Genomic DNA, 16,244 nt, shown 5'->3' with positions numbered 1-16,244 from the left:
GTGGCGTCCATATCCATGCTGCCCGTTTACACCAGAGCACCCCGGACACTTTGGATGAAGGTGCAGTCAGGACTGGTGGGAACGGGTAGTAATGAAGGAGTTCACCGACGCCCACTGGCGTGAGAATTTCTGTATGTCGCTTCCTGGACTCAAAAGACCAAGATTCCTTGCGAAAAGAAAGTGTGCAGAAAACAAATTCCTGTTCCTTTTGATGGGGAAATCCCGTTAGACAAAATATTCGGGTTAGAAAAGGAGTAACCAATTTTTGGGTTTTTAAAAACTGGAATATCAACCAAATTCCGGTTATTTAAAGGGGTAATTGGTGTTTACATGGCCGTGCGCAACCGGGTTATTGCTAATATTCCGGTAAGAAAAGGGTTATTGACTGCATGTAAACGTAGTCTATGACGATGTGCACCTTAGTCTCCCTCGTCAGCAGTACTGCCGTCTTCCTTCCACCCAAAAGGGTCAAGATGTCTCGATTGTGACTGAACAGAAGGACAGACGACGTCTTTTGTTCAGCATGGAGCGAGGTTTGCCCACGGGGTTGTGAGTATGTGTCTTACAGTCTCATTCCTCCGCACACCGGATGATGGATGGTGAAACTCTAGACCGAAAGCCCTTCCTCCTCACTTGAAACAGCTGATTTATGTCCGGTCCTGGACACTTGTGCACTGCGGCTGGAATGCGAGGAATCTGAAAGACCCCTCCTCTGCCCGTCCCGTGCACATGCAAACAAATGGAGCAGGCGCCTGGCTGGGCAGATGAAGGCCCACCGATGCTCCCACTGCCTGACAGGGAGGCAGAATGCGAGGAATGTCAGAGGCGAGAGGATAAATACGTCCTATCCTTCTTTGTTGCCATCTGTAGCCCTTTTATTCTCTATTTGTCCAGTTTGAGAGTTTTAATTGCATTCTCAAGAGGTTTCGGAGTCACCTTTCAGTCCAACGACACGTACACATTAACAATGCAAGGAGAGAGAGTCCAAATAGGAAAAAAAAAGGATTTATTTGCGTTACAATTTTATAAACACAAATATGTATGGAGTTCTGTAGTTTCTAAATCGTCATTTGGCCAATGAACCATGTGACACACACACAACAAAAGTGCTTTGTTAAACACAATCAAAGTCACAAAATATAATCTAAAGCCTGAGGATTGAAACTGTGTAACAAAAAAAGAGAGAAAAGAAAAGAAAAATGAGCTCAAAGTTACTGCATTTATATACTGGAGGGCCAATAGAAGTATGTCATGTAGCATTTTTACAGTAATTGAAAACCAAAGGCCTGACGGCTGTGTTTTAGCTGTAACTCAAAAGCACATGCATCTTTAACACGCTGCTGGACGAAGTAAGGAAGAAGAAAACAACACTCCATAGAAGCTTGAATAGTAATAAGTTTTGATAATGAAAACATAAGCAGCATCGCAATGATATATCCAGACACCATTTTGATTACTTTTTGAGTCTTTTCTGCCGTCATGGCTTCATGTTTCAATAATTCCCTTTGTCATCTCGGGGGGCCTCAGCACAGCTTAAGGCCTTCGCTTCTCCTCGGGTTTATCCATTATGTTGAGCACTTCGTCCAGGATGGATGGGCCCAGATCGAGTTCGAGGGAGAGGAGTGACCCCGTGATCTGGGTGAGGGAATCCTGAGAGGTGCTCTTCTCTTTGGAGAGCTCAAACTCTAAATCACAGAGGCGGCCCTCCTCCACCCCGCTGTCCCTGTCCATCCAGTCTCCGTGGCATTTGGACAGCCTCTGCTTGAAGCCCAGGCTAATGTCATTGTTAAAGTGTCTATAGCTGTTGCCGTTTAGACTCCCGCTGCCGTTGTAGATCTTGTTCTGGAAGACATCTTTACCACTTAAGCTGTCGAAGCTGTCGCTGCTCGCGTTGCTGTTCAGACTTCCGTTGGTTTTAAAGCTGCCGTCGTTGCGGCCGTTGATGTAACAGGATGACGGATTGTCAAATCTGCTTTCGCTCTTTTTCGATTTGCCGGCTTTGACGGCCACCTTGGACGACTTCTCCGTGTTTTCCAGGAGATCTAAGAGCACGTCGGGTTTCGATTGGATGTCTGCGAAGGGAGACAAGGGCTCGTTGCCGAAGACGTCCATGGAGCGCAGCAGAGCGTCCATCTGCAGGAGTTCCATCTCCTCGGCGCTCTCACCTTTACCCGGAGACGCGGGTCCCAGGATGTCCTCCAGCGGCTCCGGCGGCATGGAGAAAACCGTGGAGGAGATCATGGGGAGGGTGAGAGCTTGGCAGCCCCCGATGGTTGGGAGAGAGATGGCATTCTTGAGCACCGGAGACGGGGTCTCGGCAAAGGACGCATCACCTGTGCTGTTGGCTCGCAGGAAGTCGCTGGGGATGCTGTACTGAGGGTGGACTTCCCGCTTTCCTGGCAGAAGCTCATACTTCCCCTGAAGGAAGGACATGTCTCCGAAGGCGTCTCTCTCCCCGCCTCTGCCGATGTGGATGGTGTGGCGAAAGTCGCCCAGAGGGGGACTGATCATGTCGGGGGACAGTATATCCCTCAGGCGGCATTTCTTTCCCTTTTTACTGTTGGTGGGCTTCAGGTATATGGGCGCCTTTGCCGGCATTGCTGCTTCTGTGCAGGAGATCTCAGATATGCAGGATGGAAAAGCTAAAAAATGCTCTGTAAGGTCTGGATGCCTTCGGTTCTCCAGGGAAGAGGCTTGAGTTACATTCTCAGAAGCACACTGCTCTTACAGGACTCCAGAAATAGGCAGAGCATCGATCTGGGAATGGCTCTCCATGCAGGGCCAGCGATGTCGAGCGATGTCGGACGGTCAGATCAGCACTTTCCTGAAATCAGAGACAAATGTGGAGCATGTCAGTGTTTTTTCTCAAACATGGAAGCCCAGTTTCCAAGAGCCAAGATTTCTTTGTTGAACACTACCACTGATGCAAAACTCCTGTAATGTAATTATGACAAGAAATCTGGCCACCAAACCATAATCCAGAAATAAACCAAAAACAAAAAGAAAAAACATCCTCATCTTGCATCTGGTGAGCTTAAAAGCCAAGGCAGAGGAGGATGAAGCCTGGGTCTAAGGCTTTCTGCTGCTCTATTCACATTTCCACACATGAGCCTCCTTTGGCCTCCACTTCTCTGGATGTGCTAATGTGGAACAGCTGGATGGCGGATCGGGGAGAGGGGAAGCGAAGGGGGACTTTGAGCGGATCAGAGCAGGGCAGCCTGTTTTAACAGCGAGCTACTGCTCAGACACGAGATGGACCAGAGGGGGGGAATGGGGTTGACAGGGTTTAAGGGGGGGATTGCGAGAGAGATAGAGCGAGGGATTACAGAGCAAGTGGATTTCAAGAAAGAAGGTGGCGCAGTGATTTTGTTTTGAAGGGGCTTGAGGGTCACCGCATACTTTTGTAAATGGAACAATATACCAGTCGGGTTGAATATTACAGCAGGATGCACTTTGATAAACATTGCAAGATGGCACTTCGCCTTAACAGAGATTTTTTCCATTACAAACCCGATCAAGAATGTCCCAGTGCTGACAGTCAGCCACCTTCGTGGAGGACAGGGAATCGGTCTGAAGCGACCAGTGTTGGGACTAACGCGCTACAGTAACGCCGTTAGTTTTGGCGGTAACTAATACTCTAACGCATTACTTTTTAAATTCAGTAATTCAATTGCCGTTACCAAACGGTGCGTTACTCCGTTATTTCTGGACAGTTACAGTGAAGCTTTTTTTCCCCACACGCTGAGACCGGAGGAAACGTAGTGGGCGTGTGCGTGTGCATTCAAAAACGTGAGCGGTCATGCCGAGCCAAGAGAGCAAGGAGAGTTTGGCAACGTGCAGATATTGTCATTATTTCGGTTTTGTCGAGCGGCACAATGACAAAAACATTTCAGTGGAGTTTAACCGAGGGACCTCTGTAAGCAGGTCCAACTTGACAAAACAATTGAACGGTATCTGGTGGGAAACATGCTACCTATTTCTACAGTGGAGTCACCCGCTTTCAGGCAGCTAATTAGCATGATAGCATGCCCAGGCGGCACACGACAAATGGGACGGAAAACTACTTGGATAAGGAATATACAAAAATGGAAAATAAAGAAAAGAAGACATTCGAAGCACTTGCACTTCTATTCTGAATAATAGCCTATATTCAGCTTGTTATTGTTATTTATTTCAGAGGTCATTTAAAAAAAAAGGCTTTTGTTAGGCTATGATGTTTTAGAAAATCCAGCGTTTGTTCAGTGTATGGCTGACTTAAATAAATTGCCATTTAAAAATAACATTGTGTTTGTGTCAGATTTGTTTGTACAGACCATAATGCTGAGCAGATTTCAGTGATGTGAATGAAAATGAATTGAAACTGTTAAGTTGATCAACAGTTTGTATGATTGTCCATACAGTACCTGCTGAAATGAACACTAGAGGGGCTTTAACCCTTGTGCTGTCTTTGGGTCAAAATGACACAATTCTTCTATCCTTCTTTCCTCCTGCCATGCTCTCTCCTTCCTTCTCCCTTTCCTCTTTTCCTCCTTTCTTACCCTCCTTTACTCCTTTTTCTTCCTACCTCCCTTTTGTCATTTGTTCCTTTACTACCTTCTTTGCTTTTCCTTCCTTCTTTCCTTATTTTCTCCATTCCTTCCTTCTTCCCTCCCTTCTTTCTTTCCTTTTCTCCCTTCCTTACTCCCTTTCCTACTTCCTTCCTTCTTTCCTTCTTTTCTCCTTTCTTCCTTACGTCCTTCTTTCCTTCCTTCCATCTTTTCTCCCTTCCTTCATTCCTTCTTTTCTCCCTCCACCCTCCCTTGACCCAAAGACAGCACAAGGGTTAATGGGAGCATTTAAATATTTTTTTTAAGTAACTAAAAAGTTACTTTTCATAGTAACTCATTACTTTTTGGTCTAAGTAACTGAGTTACTAACTGAGTTACTTTTTAATGAAGTAACTAGTAACGGTAACTAGTTACTAGGGATGGGCGGTATGGACTAAAAAATGTATCACGATAATTTCTGGCATTTATCTCGATAACGATAAAAAAAATACCAATACAAAAACGTCATCAATGGGAATTTATCTTTCTTTCTTTCTTTCTTTCTTTCTTTCTTTCTTTCTTTCTTTCTTTCTTTCTTTCTTTCTTTCTTTCTTTCTTTCTTTCTTTCTTTCTTTCTTTCTTTCTTTCTTTCTTTCTTTCTTTCTTTCTTTCTTTCTTTCTTTCTTTCTTTCTTTCAGGCTCATATCTTTCTTTCTTTCTTTCTTTCTTTCTTTCTTTCTTTCTTTCTTTCTTTCTTTCTTTCTTTCTTTCTTTCTTTCTTTCTTTCTTTCTTTCTTCCTTCCTTCCTTCCTTCCTTCCTTCCTTCCTTCCTTCCTTTCTTTCTTTCTTTCTTTCTTTCTTTCTTTCTTTCTTTCTTTCTTTCTTTCTTTCTTTCTTTCTTTCTTCTTCTTTCTTTCTTTCTTCTCTCTTTCTTTCTTTCTTTCTGGCTCATTTCCTTCCTTCCTTCCTTCCTTCCTTCCTTCCTTCCTTCCTTCCTTCCTTCCTTCCTTCCTTCCTTCCTTCCTTCCTTCCTTCCTTCCTTCCTTCCTTCCTTCCTTCCTTCCTTCCTTCCTTCCTTCCTTCCTTCACGTACGTTGTGCGTGGATTTAACGCAGAACCATAAATCAGCTTTACACAAAAACATCATCAACAGGAATTTATCGTTTTTACCGTGAGATACAAATTCTTACCGTGGGGAATTTTTTTGACGGTTTATCGTGAACGGTAAAATATCACCCATTCCTACTAGTTACTATTTTTCAGTAACTATCACAACACTGGAAGCGACGCAGCAGCCGAGCAGAAAGGGAAAGCTGCAGCGGAGTCCATGGTGATAGCTGTTTGAGACGGGGGGTGGGAGAGCACCAGGGAGAGGAGAGCCTGCCCATTTATAGACATATTTACTTATGAGAGGTCTGTCAGCAGTGACCGTCTGATAAAGTGCCTGGGCGGTCAAGTCCACCCCCCCCTATACCCCCTCCCAAAATAAGAAAAGGTTTCACTGAGAAAACATCCACATTCCAGCTGCAACCGATGGATGCAGAGACGCTGCACGGGCTTATCACAGATACTTTAAGGAGGCTCTGTTTATTCAGGAGGCACATTAGCGTGGAGCCAGAGAGACAGACACTTACTGCGTATTTCAGGCCAGAAAGTAAAAGCTTCAGCTTATCGTCTTGTGTCTTCAACAAAAGAACCACTGTATTGATATCCGTATAAAAGGCGGCATACAGTACATGGTGACATTCTTTCACTTTAAGTTTGACCATTACAGCTCAAATAAACCAGTGCTTCCACGCTAAATATAGCGATGAGCAATACTGAGGGATGCAGGATTGCAGGAGTGAATGTGTGGAACGGCACCTCTGCTATCCAAGGGTGCAGGGCTGGAGTGAGTGTGAGTGTTTGTGCGAGGTGTTTGGGATAGCGGTTTTGAAGGCACGAAATAGTGCGACGGAGAATGTGTTTGTTTGCTTACAATGAGAGAGAGAAGGAAGGAGAAAGGGGGAGGGCGGAGGAGAGGAGGGCTGCGGTCTTTGATCAAGAGAAGGGGGCAAAATCTGCTGCTGGTTGAGAGCAATATGTGTTTATTTTTGCTCATATCTCTCGTTCTTTCATCAGTTTTCTCCACTTAAAATCTCTTTAAAGTCTTTTGCCAGCATCTTCATCTGTCCAATCTGACCCCGAGGGCCGATGCAGACCGACTGCAGCGAGAAAATGTTCTTCAAAAGCTGAGTCAAACGAGTCAAAAGCTGTGCAGGATGTCTATATCTCCATTTACTTTTGCGCAAGAGCTCCCAGCAACAGATGGCCGAAACGCTTCATCACACGCATGTTTATTGATTATTGATCACGTCTGTATACCCTCCAGTAGAGTTGTAGTTTTCGAGACCGGTCTTTGTCTCAAGACCACTTTTTTGTGGTCTTGGTCTTGTCTCGGTCTCATTGAGGTGTCGTTGCTCACCAAGGTGACAGAATCTGGTGATCAGCAGTTCTTCCTCTTGTTAATGTACAGTTTTGTAAACTATTTGTATTTTGCATCTGATTTAATGTTTTGGTGCATCTGCATGTGTCTGTATTTAATTACAGTTTTGTGTTTATAACGGCCTTGTTTGAATAAATATATGAATAATATTTACATATCATTGTGATTGATTAAGCATCAGGTCCATTTCAGTGATGCTGATATACGGTGTAATCTGATTACTATAATGGTCAATAATGTAATCTTAATCTTTAATATCTAAAATTCAGGTTTCATCTCCAAATTCAGTCCAATTTAAATCAGTAACATTTACTATTCCCTCCTTTTCTGAGGTGGAGGGGGGTGTTGGAGCTGGTTATTCTAGAGGACTTTGGGACTAGTTAGTAGTCGTGTCAATTTTTAAAAGCACTGGAGTCAATCCTCCAATAGTGTAGAAATAGCGGTAGTGCAGTCGCCAAACATATCTGATCTCAGCTGATGGATGGAAACATTTATAGTGAGTTCAACATCATCATCCACTTCTCTGTGTTATTGTGCTGCAGTTGAATACAAGCTCATATGGAAACTAGCTGAACCAGGATGATGTTCTACAATCACGCAGGATCAGGACATTACTAGGTTTCTGTTTGGTCTGGAGCTGAACAAGTCTTGGTCTTGGTCTTGATACTCTCTGGCATTGGTCGTGTCTTGGTCTCGGTTTAGGTGGTCTTGACTACAAGTCTACCCTCCAGCATCCTGATAGGGCTGGAATCAGTAGTTATTGACAGAATCCGTCTGAGCGGCTCCTCCGTCTCTGAGGGGGGATACATCTGTTGTACATCTGACCCCGGGTCTCCGGCAGAAGTCAGCTGATGCAATGAAAGCATGAAGGTCTGACCTCCACATCAGCCGTGCTGCTGGTGGGCCGGTTTGGCTCGAATAGCAAACATGAATGGAATTCCAGAGGGCACCGGCAAAGTAAAACAATGACTCCGGGCTAATTTCCTCTGGCCTGCAGTCAGTTCATACGTATCTCTATTGGGGGTTGATAGTTAAAACTCCACACTAAAGCTTGAGTTATGGTTCTGCGTCAAAACGACGCCGTGCCTACGGCGTGTGGTACGCGTCGACGCAGAGCACACGCCGTCACTGACGCCGTCACTGACATGCACGTCCCGAAAATTGTAACTACGCGTCGAGGCGACGCAGACCACACGCAGCAACGCATTTCCGGTTTCCGGTTTGAAGCAGTCGTGAACTTTCAGCGCTCTTTTCTTCGTGTATGTGTAATTTTTTTTGTTTTGGTTTTTTGCACAATAGTTGTCCTTATCTCTTTGATTTACTGTGACCGGAAAAAGTCGGATAAACCATTCAGAAAAAGATCGCTAACTAGCGGTCGTGGGGGGTACTGCACCGCGACGAAATGGAGTGACGGAGAAGTCCGAAGGGTTCACGTCGGCGTCACGGCGACAGAGTCACGGCGACGGCGTGTGCTCTGCGTTGGTTTGACGCAGAACCATAATTCAAGTTTAAGGCCAGTTTTGCATCGATCACTCCACTTCAAGAAGAGGTTACATTGCAAATTTAGTAGGTGCCAGTCGAGCCGTGTCACCAGTGCAGACTGCAGAGCCAGGATTCATTTACACCTCCTGGGAAGTGGGGGATCTGATGGCCATCCGGTCATAATACGAGCTGCAGGACCGAACCACTGTGTCTTCGGGTCGGCGGCAGCAATCTGTCTGGGCACGGAGTGATCTGGAGCCACTCCAGTCTCCCTAAACGTGCAGCTTTGCCTCATCGGTCGGGGATTGGAGGCCTAGATATGAGCAGTGGGTCGGCAGAGGCATCCGGGTGATGAAAGTTTGAATGTGGGGGCAGATAAATACAGGGACGGGGTTGGTATCTGGTAATTAAGCTCACGGCTCGTGATTAGTCTGGGTATTTGTGGACGCCTCAGCGCCTCGCGTGATATCAGTGTGTCAGTGCAATCTTACTGTAGCCTAAATAAAAGCCACAAAATGCTTCACTGTGAGCTGCTGACCCCGACGGCAGCTGTTCGCAAGATGACCCGTAAATGACTTCCCCTTTCTCTAAAATAGAAGCCATGCATTGCCTGAAATATCCCTCCCTTGATGGCGGCACGGGGATGACATTTCACATCAGTGCTGCTGATGAAAACCTTTCAGTGATGGCCAGTGTAACATCATTGAGGTGCAGGAACTGCACTCTCTTTGCAAAACAACCTAGCAGAGCTTTTGAAGTCCCCAAAATACTCCCTCGGCATCCAAACCCTGGCCTTGACTTCTGTAACACTTTAGCGTTGCAGGAAGACCCTCTCTTAAAAAACGGTTATAAAAAGCTAATCCACATACCACAGGGGCAAATTGTAGCTTTGCAGAGTAGACAGAGCTGTTTGCCACATAAAAAAAGTCAATTAAAGGTAAAAGCGTGAGTGAATGACAGGGTGGAGTATTTGCTCTTTTTCTTTCTTTCTTTCCTTCTTTCTTTTTTTCTCTCTCGCCACCCACACGAACGGCCAGCACTTGTCGCAGTTATCTTTGGCAGTAAACGCAATCAAAGCAAACGAAACACGTAGAGAATGTCAACACACACGCCGGCTGAAAAGAAGAGGCATTTTTTTTCTTCTTTTGCAACCATAAAAGTCATCAAAACCCTACGATGAAGCGATGAAGTGTTATCAGCTCTGCACTCCAGCATGGAGGGGAACTTGTTTCTTTGGGGAAGGCGAGCTGGGGTTTTGTCTAGTTCAGAGCCAGACAAACATTTCCATACAAGCTTCACTTACCAATGCGTTAATAATTCATTATTTCCAGGCTGCACACACTTCCACCGAGGCTGTGATGATAAAGCTCCACATGCATGACAGCGTGAAACCTGCTGCAGCAGATCCCAGTCACAGATGGGAAATAAAACACTGCTCTCAGACTCACTCACCTCAGATGATCCAGAGGAGATCTTGATCCTTCCCAGGTACGGCTGCAGCTCCACGGGTCTCCTGCAGCCTCTGGATGAAGCGTATGAGTGTGTGTGTGTCGGTGTGTGTGTGTGAGTGTGTGTGTGCGGCGCTGCGCCTGTGGCTTGTTGACACTGTCCAGCCTTCCGTCTCTGCCTCGGGGGCTGCACTTCTGTCGACTGGGACGTCTGCCGGACAGCTGTTTTGGACTCGCTCTCCGACTCCTTTTCCCCCTCTCCAGCGAGGCAAGTCTCCTCCTACACCCCCCCTGCTTCAACTTCCTCCTCCTCCTCTGCTTCTCCCTCATTTGCCTTTTTCTCTCTCCCTCACTTGCCTCCCTCTCCCTGTCTCTCTCTTTTTAGCGGCACCTGTGCATGTCTGTCCTTGCTCTTCCCCCCAGAGCTTGGATTATGTGTTTTTAAGCAGCTCTGTGGTGTTTGACAGTCATATCCTTCAGGGTGATCACACGCCACCGTCCTGCGGCCCCTGGAGAAGCAGATTCCTCGTACTCTCTGATCTAAAACAGACTTTTGATTATGTGTACGGTGACTTTGTCATTCCTCCGTCTGACTGCTCGCATCTGATAAGACCCCTCTCTGTAAATGCTTCTCGGACTCACCCAGTCTGTCTTTGGAGCCTCTTTTTCTCGATCCTTATCATCTGCGTCACAGACACACACCCAAACTCCAATTATTCTCCTCATTTCTAAAACTCGGCGTAAACATTTCTAGACGATGCATGTTTTTGGTGCGTAGGAGCAGCAGAAGCAGCAGAAGCAGCAGCAGGGAGAGGGAGAGGCATCTCAAACGAGGGGTTAATCACTGCAGAGCACTGCAGCGCTGCAGCATGTGCTCGCTGCAGCACATGGCCGATGGAAACCCTCGCTCTCTCCGTTTCACTGCAACGATACCCTGACGTCAAGGACGTGACACCTGTGCTTAGTTTTTTACCTATTGTATGAAATAAGACCTGGAAACAGGCATTGTGGCATATAATTGTCAAATTGGTTTAATTCACCGTACGAATTGTTACAGATTACTTTTGTAATACTGTATTTGACCCGGTCTTTGTACGTTTTGACCAAATAGAAACGTAATTCTTGCCATTGACCCGGTGTTCTGCCATTTTTTGCTGCTTTGCCAAAAAATGCTACCTAATGGTTTCCTACCTTTGTAGAGCTACAATTTTATTGTGTTTTACTCCCTAAACCACTTCCTTGTCTCTTGCCAGGCCGTCATTGTAAATAAGAATGTTCTTAATGACCTGCCTGGTTAAATAAAAGTGAATAGCCGAATGAATATCAAATAAAGCGATAGAATTGTTTTTTTTTTCTCTTTATCGTATAATTTTCACAAAGTGCAATGTAATTCATGTCATGGGTAATGTATTTTGAAGGATCAAATACTCGACATCCAATATTATCCTTTTTACATCGTGCAAAAAATGATTGGCGTCGCAATCAAACTTTGAAAATCGACTGTGCGCATGCGCAGAACCACAAAGTAGCATTTTCTGGCAGGGAGCATGGAATGGCAGAACACCGGCCTTTGTACGTTCTGACCGTATATAAACGTAATTCTCATTAGTTGCATGAAATAAAAGCTGGAAACAGGCATTGTGGCATAGAATTGTCAAATTGGGTAAATTCACTGTACAAATTGTTACAGATTACTTTTGTAGTACTGTATTTGACCCAGTCTTTGTACGTTTTGACCATAATTCTTCCCATTTTAAGAATGAGATGTACCTGCTGTACTCTACTGCCCTTACTTTTTAACAACTTGTGCTTTTTATTATTTGACGCCTTTTCTTATCATTTTATTTCATTTTATTTGTTATTTACTGTTTAATTGTGTCTTGCCGCTTTTAAGGTTGGTGTAAAGCACTTTGAATAACCTTGCATTGAACTGTGCTATACAAATAAACTTGCCTTGCCTATTCTTGCAACCCCCGCCCCCCCCCCAAAAAAAAAACACTGATCACCTTGGCAACCGCTTCAACACAGAAGTGATTTCATCCTGTCATAAAAATTTCTTCCCCCCAAAAAAAGAGCAAAGAGAGAGGCGTATATGTGTCTCTGCTTGTGCAGTGAGTTTCAAAGCTGGATGAAAACTGGGGGAGGGGTGTATGTGACTCAATAAATGTATGTGCTGCTGGGAAAAAAAAGGTGAATTCATGCCCTGGCAAGCTACAATAATCCAATGCTGCACATCCTTGGGCAAACAGTGCAAAGTCCCCCCTCCTGCTGGCAGGTACATTTCGACCCGGTCAGCTCAATCGCTTTAATCCGTCTTCATTTTAATGTTATATTTCCCATGATGGCTGCTGCTCTGAAATAACTCGCCCTTCGTGAACACGATGCTTTGAACAGTGAGTGCCGGGTTGTGTCTGTTTGTGAACGGCTCACAGTTGCGACGACATCCTTCTATTTAACTGGCGCAGGCGTTGTTTAGCGCCGGTTAAACAGCAGTTGTGAATGAGGCCCTTTGGTGTTGCTGAACGGCCCCGGGGCTGATGTCATCGTGGGATCCATGTGGCTGGCACATGATCTTTAAGAAGACACACACAAGCCTGTCTTCTCATTTACTGTCGGAAGCCCGTTAAACCGTGGAAACTCCGGGACTTCGGCGCAAAAAAAGTCCTCAATAATCAATGCTCCTCCGAAAAAGATAAATCACTGGCCTGAAGCGAGAAGGAAAATTCACTCTTTTGGCGAAACACCCACAAACCAGCACGCCCTTTCCACAGCACATATTTTAGCATGATGTCGTATTAATAGTAGTAGTCCTCCTAATCTCTGAGTGTCAAATCACATGCTTCTCTACTTTGATTAGTAATTAGTCACAATTTACGGCAGCCTGCTTGTGGTCGAATACTGGAATGATGTCATTTCCAGTAAAGCAGTGACCATGTGACCAGTAATATACCGGGACCCCGATCTCGAAACATTCAGAAGGAATCCAGTCATCATAACTGCAGAGCTTCTTTTTTCTTTTTTTTTTAATTTCTTTTTGTTGACATTCAGCATTAGACATTCAAATCCGTTACATCATGTATGCATACATCTTACATCTGTTGTCCCTCCTAAATGTCAGACGAGTGTTTTTGTTTTATGTCCAAACAATGAAAAGAAAAAAAAACACCAAAAAGTACAATGACTACGTTTACATGCAGTCAAAATTCGGGTTATTGCTAATATTCCGGTTACTGAAACATTCGGAATATTCCGTTTCCATGCGTGAGCAAACAGGGTTATCCCTGTTTACATGGTAATTTATCATTTGGGATCTGGATCAAACCAGCTACGCACGGAGAACGTGATGACGCAATTCCCGTCATTTCCGCTTCTTCTTCCTGTATCCAAATTCAAAACAAATGCTGCTTTGTGCAACTTTTCTCTCACCTTCTTGTAAATCTGGCTATCCCGGTACTTTCTACCATCTACAAATGCCAAAATGTTCATATCCTTCATTACATTTATAAAATGATTAGAAAGTGTGGCGTGGTCTTGCGTTTCGCCGTGTTTATAAGAACTTCCTGGACTCAAAAGACCAAGATTCCTTGCAAAAAGGTTTTTAAAAATCCAAATATGAGCAAATTCCGGTTATTCAAAGGGGTTATTGGTGTTTACATGGCCGTGCAAAACCAGGTTATTGCTAATATTCGGCTTTTAAAAGGGTTGCATGTAAATGCAGTGTATGACTACGTTTACATGCATCAATAACCCTTTTCTAACCGGAATATAAGCAATAACCCGGTTTTGCACAGCCATGTAAACACCAATAACCCCTTTGAATAACCGGAATTTGCTTATATTCAGGTTTTTATAAACCTGAATATGACCCCTGGGTTACTCCTTTTAAAACCTGAATATTCAGTCATGTAAACGCCAAACGGAATATCCCCATCAAACGGAACAGGAATTTGTTTTCTGCGAATGTTCTTTTCACAAGGAATCCTGGTCTTTTGAGTCCAGGAAGTTCTTCTAAACACGGAGAAACACAAGACCAGGAGAAGACTAATCACTTCATAAATGTAATGAAGGATATGAACATTTCTGCATTTGTAGACGGTAGAAAGTACCGGGATAGAAGATTTACAAGAAGGTGAGTGAAAAGTTGCGCGAAGCAGGATTTGTACGAAACGCCAGACCAGATCAAGCTCCACTGGAAGACGCTGAAAAAGGCGAACTACAGGACCGAGAAACAAAACGACTCCTACTGGGATGTTCATTATCCGCCGTGCTGCTGTTATTGTTGTTGTTTTGGATTTGGATACAGGAAGAAGAAGTAGAAATGACGGGAATTGCGTCATGACGTTCTCCGTGCGTCGCTGGTTTGATCCAGATAATCCCAAATAATTAATTACCATGTAAACGCATGTAAACAGATTATTCCCAATGTTTCAGTAACCAGAATATTGACCTTAACCCGAATTTTGACTGCATGTAAACGTAATCTATGTACAAGTAGGGAGTGATCTTTTCAACAAAACACAGTCATTGACTTGAGAAAAAAATCAGGCCTATGGCGCGTGACGTAGTTGACCCAGTTTTCCCAGTATGAGGTGAATTTCTACAATTTATTATAAATAAATGCCGTTATCTTCTCCATTTTATAAATTTCCATTGTAATTTCTATCCATACCTTTAAAGTTGGGCTCTCCTGTGATAACCATGTCCTTGTAATAGGCTTTTTACAGGCCACTCCATCTCTTTTTGGCCAGTCCTGAGGTATGTGTCCAAAAAACATGGTCTTACTCTTGAGGGATATTTTGCATTTGAAGATATCCTGTAGTGCTTCATGTATCTCTTTCCAGTAATTCTTTATGACAGGGCAATCTCAGAAAACATGGTAATGGTTTGCATGTTGATTCCCACAGTTTCTCCAACAGACAGAGGAGTTATTATCATAATGAGACTTCTGGGAGCGTGTAATAAAATACCTCATCAGACTTTTCCATCCAAACTCCCTCCACTTCTGTGAGCTGGATTGATCCCTCCATATCATTGTCCATTCTTCCTCCGATATAGTTATCCCTCCTTCCTTCTCTCATTCACAACTTCACAGCTTCTTACAAAACCAAAAGTTTAGGACATTTAGATGTTTGAGGGTGTGTTGATGTCATTTTATTTTAAAGGAGCATGAGGCTCCTTTTAAGAAATGAGACTCTCTAGCGCCACCCTTCACCTTGACGGCCGTTGGGGGTACTGCAGCCAACAGTGAAGCCGGCACGGGAGAACGGGGAGAACGCGCATGCAGCGTCATGTGACGTCACATCCGCAGGACAGCGCGGGAAATTCGGGACCGAATTGCAGCACATTTTGCAGCACACAGCCTGTTCAAGGCAACGGAGAGATACACTAGAGGGCTCATACTTTTGGGTTTGGAACGCTTCATCTGACATTATTACTAGAAAACTTAAGACGTATACAAATTTTTTTCATAAATCCTGCCTCAATCCTGCCTCATGCTCCTTTAACTTTGTAAGTGTACAGAAAGTGAACAGAGAGCATCGTTTGCACAGGAATCTCCAGCCGTTTGCAGTTACGTGGTCAAAAGTTTGTAGGAGTCGACTTTTGATGTCATGCAAAATACTGTCAGCGGACGAAGAAAGGAGGAGAGCGCTGACATAATCTGTGATCAAAATAGGCGTGAGTAATAAGCAGAGGCCACTAACGCATTTGTTTTGTCATCTGTAGTCAGATTCCTGTCTTTTTGCTAAACCTTTTGTGACATACAAAGTTAAGTTTGCCCTTTCTTTGTCTTGCATGACCCTACCCACATTAATGCTCATGTGGAAAGACATTTCTGAGCCTTGTCCAGGGCTTAAAATAGCACTTTATTTTGACATAGCTGTCACCCCCCCAAGTGCTAACATCAATTGTCATGTTGCTGCAAACGTTTATTCGGTTCTCACTCAAAACTACTTTATTTCACATTGTTTTGGCCCCTAAAGAAAGTTTAAGCACCTAATAATAGAGTAAGGGGCCGTTTTGTCTCCGGAGAGTTTCTTTAATATATGCAGTCATGCAAGACAGAGGCATTATGACCGAGCTTTGCTGCCAGTGACCACATTCTTCATATTTGAGCTATGTTCAAGCAAAACTCTAATAGCTGTGGTATTTACCAAAATGAAGTGCAAATGGAAACACGCATAAATCATCCAGTTTGTAGATAATTGAATCCATCAACGGAGAGGTGAAACTGGTTGCCAGCAAGCGAAAAAGAAAAGCCTTCTGCGTAAATATTAACCTTTAAACATTTATAGCATCACATTT

The 16,244-nt window shown here is 44.2% G+C and overlaps 1 protein-coding gene across 1 annotated transcript; it reads right to left on the bottom strand.

Annotated features, from left to right (window-relative positions):
* Positions 1-989: 989 nt before the first annotated feature.
* On the bottom strand, positions 990-10,222 carry cdc42ep3 (CDC42 effector protein (Rho GTPase binding) 3). The gene is made up of 2 exons (XM_061745478.1): positions 9,946-10,222; positions 990-2,824 (listed from the first exon to the last, which is right to left on the bottom strand). Exon 2 carries the CDS (start codon positions 2,596-2,598, stop codon positions 1,534-1,536), a length of 1,065 nt encoding a protein of 354 aa, XP_061601462.1. The 5' UTR covers positions 2,599-2,824; positions 9,946-10,222; the 3' UTR covers positions 990-1,533.
* Between the last annotated feature and the right edge of the window lie 6,022 nt (positions 10,223-16,244).

The sequence above is a fragment of the Cololabis saira genome, chromosome 17 (genome assembly GCF_033807715.1).
Source record: "Cololabis saira isolate AMF1-May2022 chromosome 17, fColSai1.1, whole genome shotgun sequence".
Lineage (NCBI taxonomy): Eukaryota > Metazoa > Chordata > Actinopteri > Beloniformes > Belonidae > Cololabis > Cololabis saira.
This window is presented reverse-complemented; position numbering and strand designations above follow the sequence as displayed.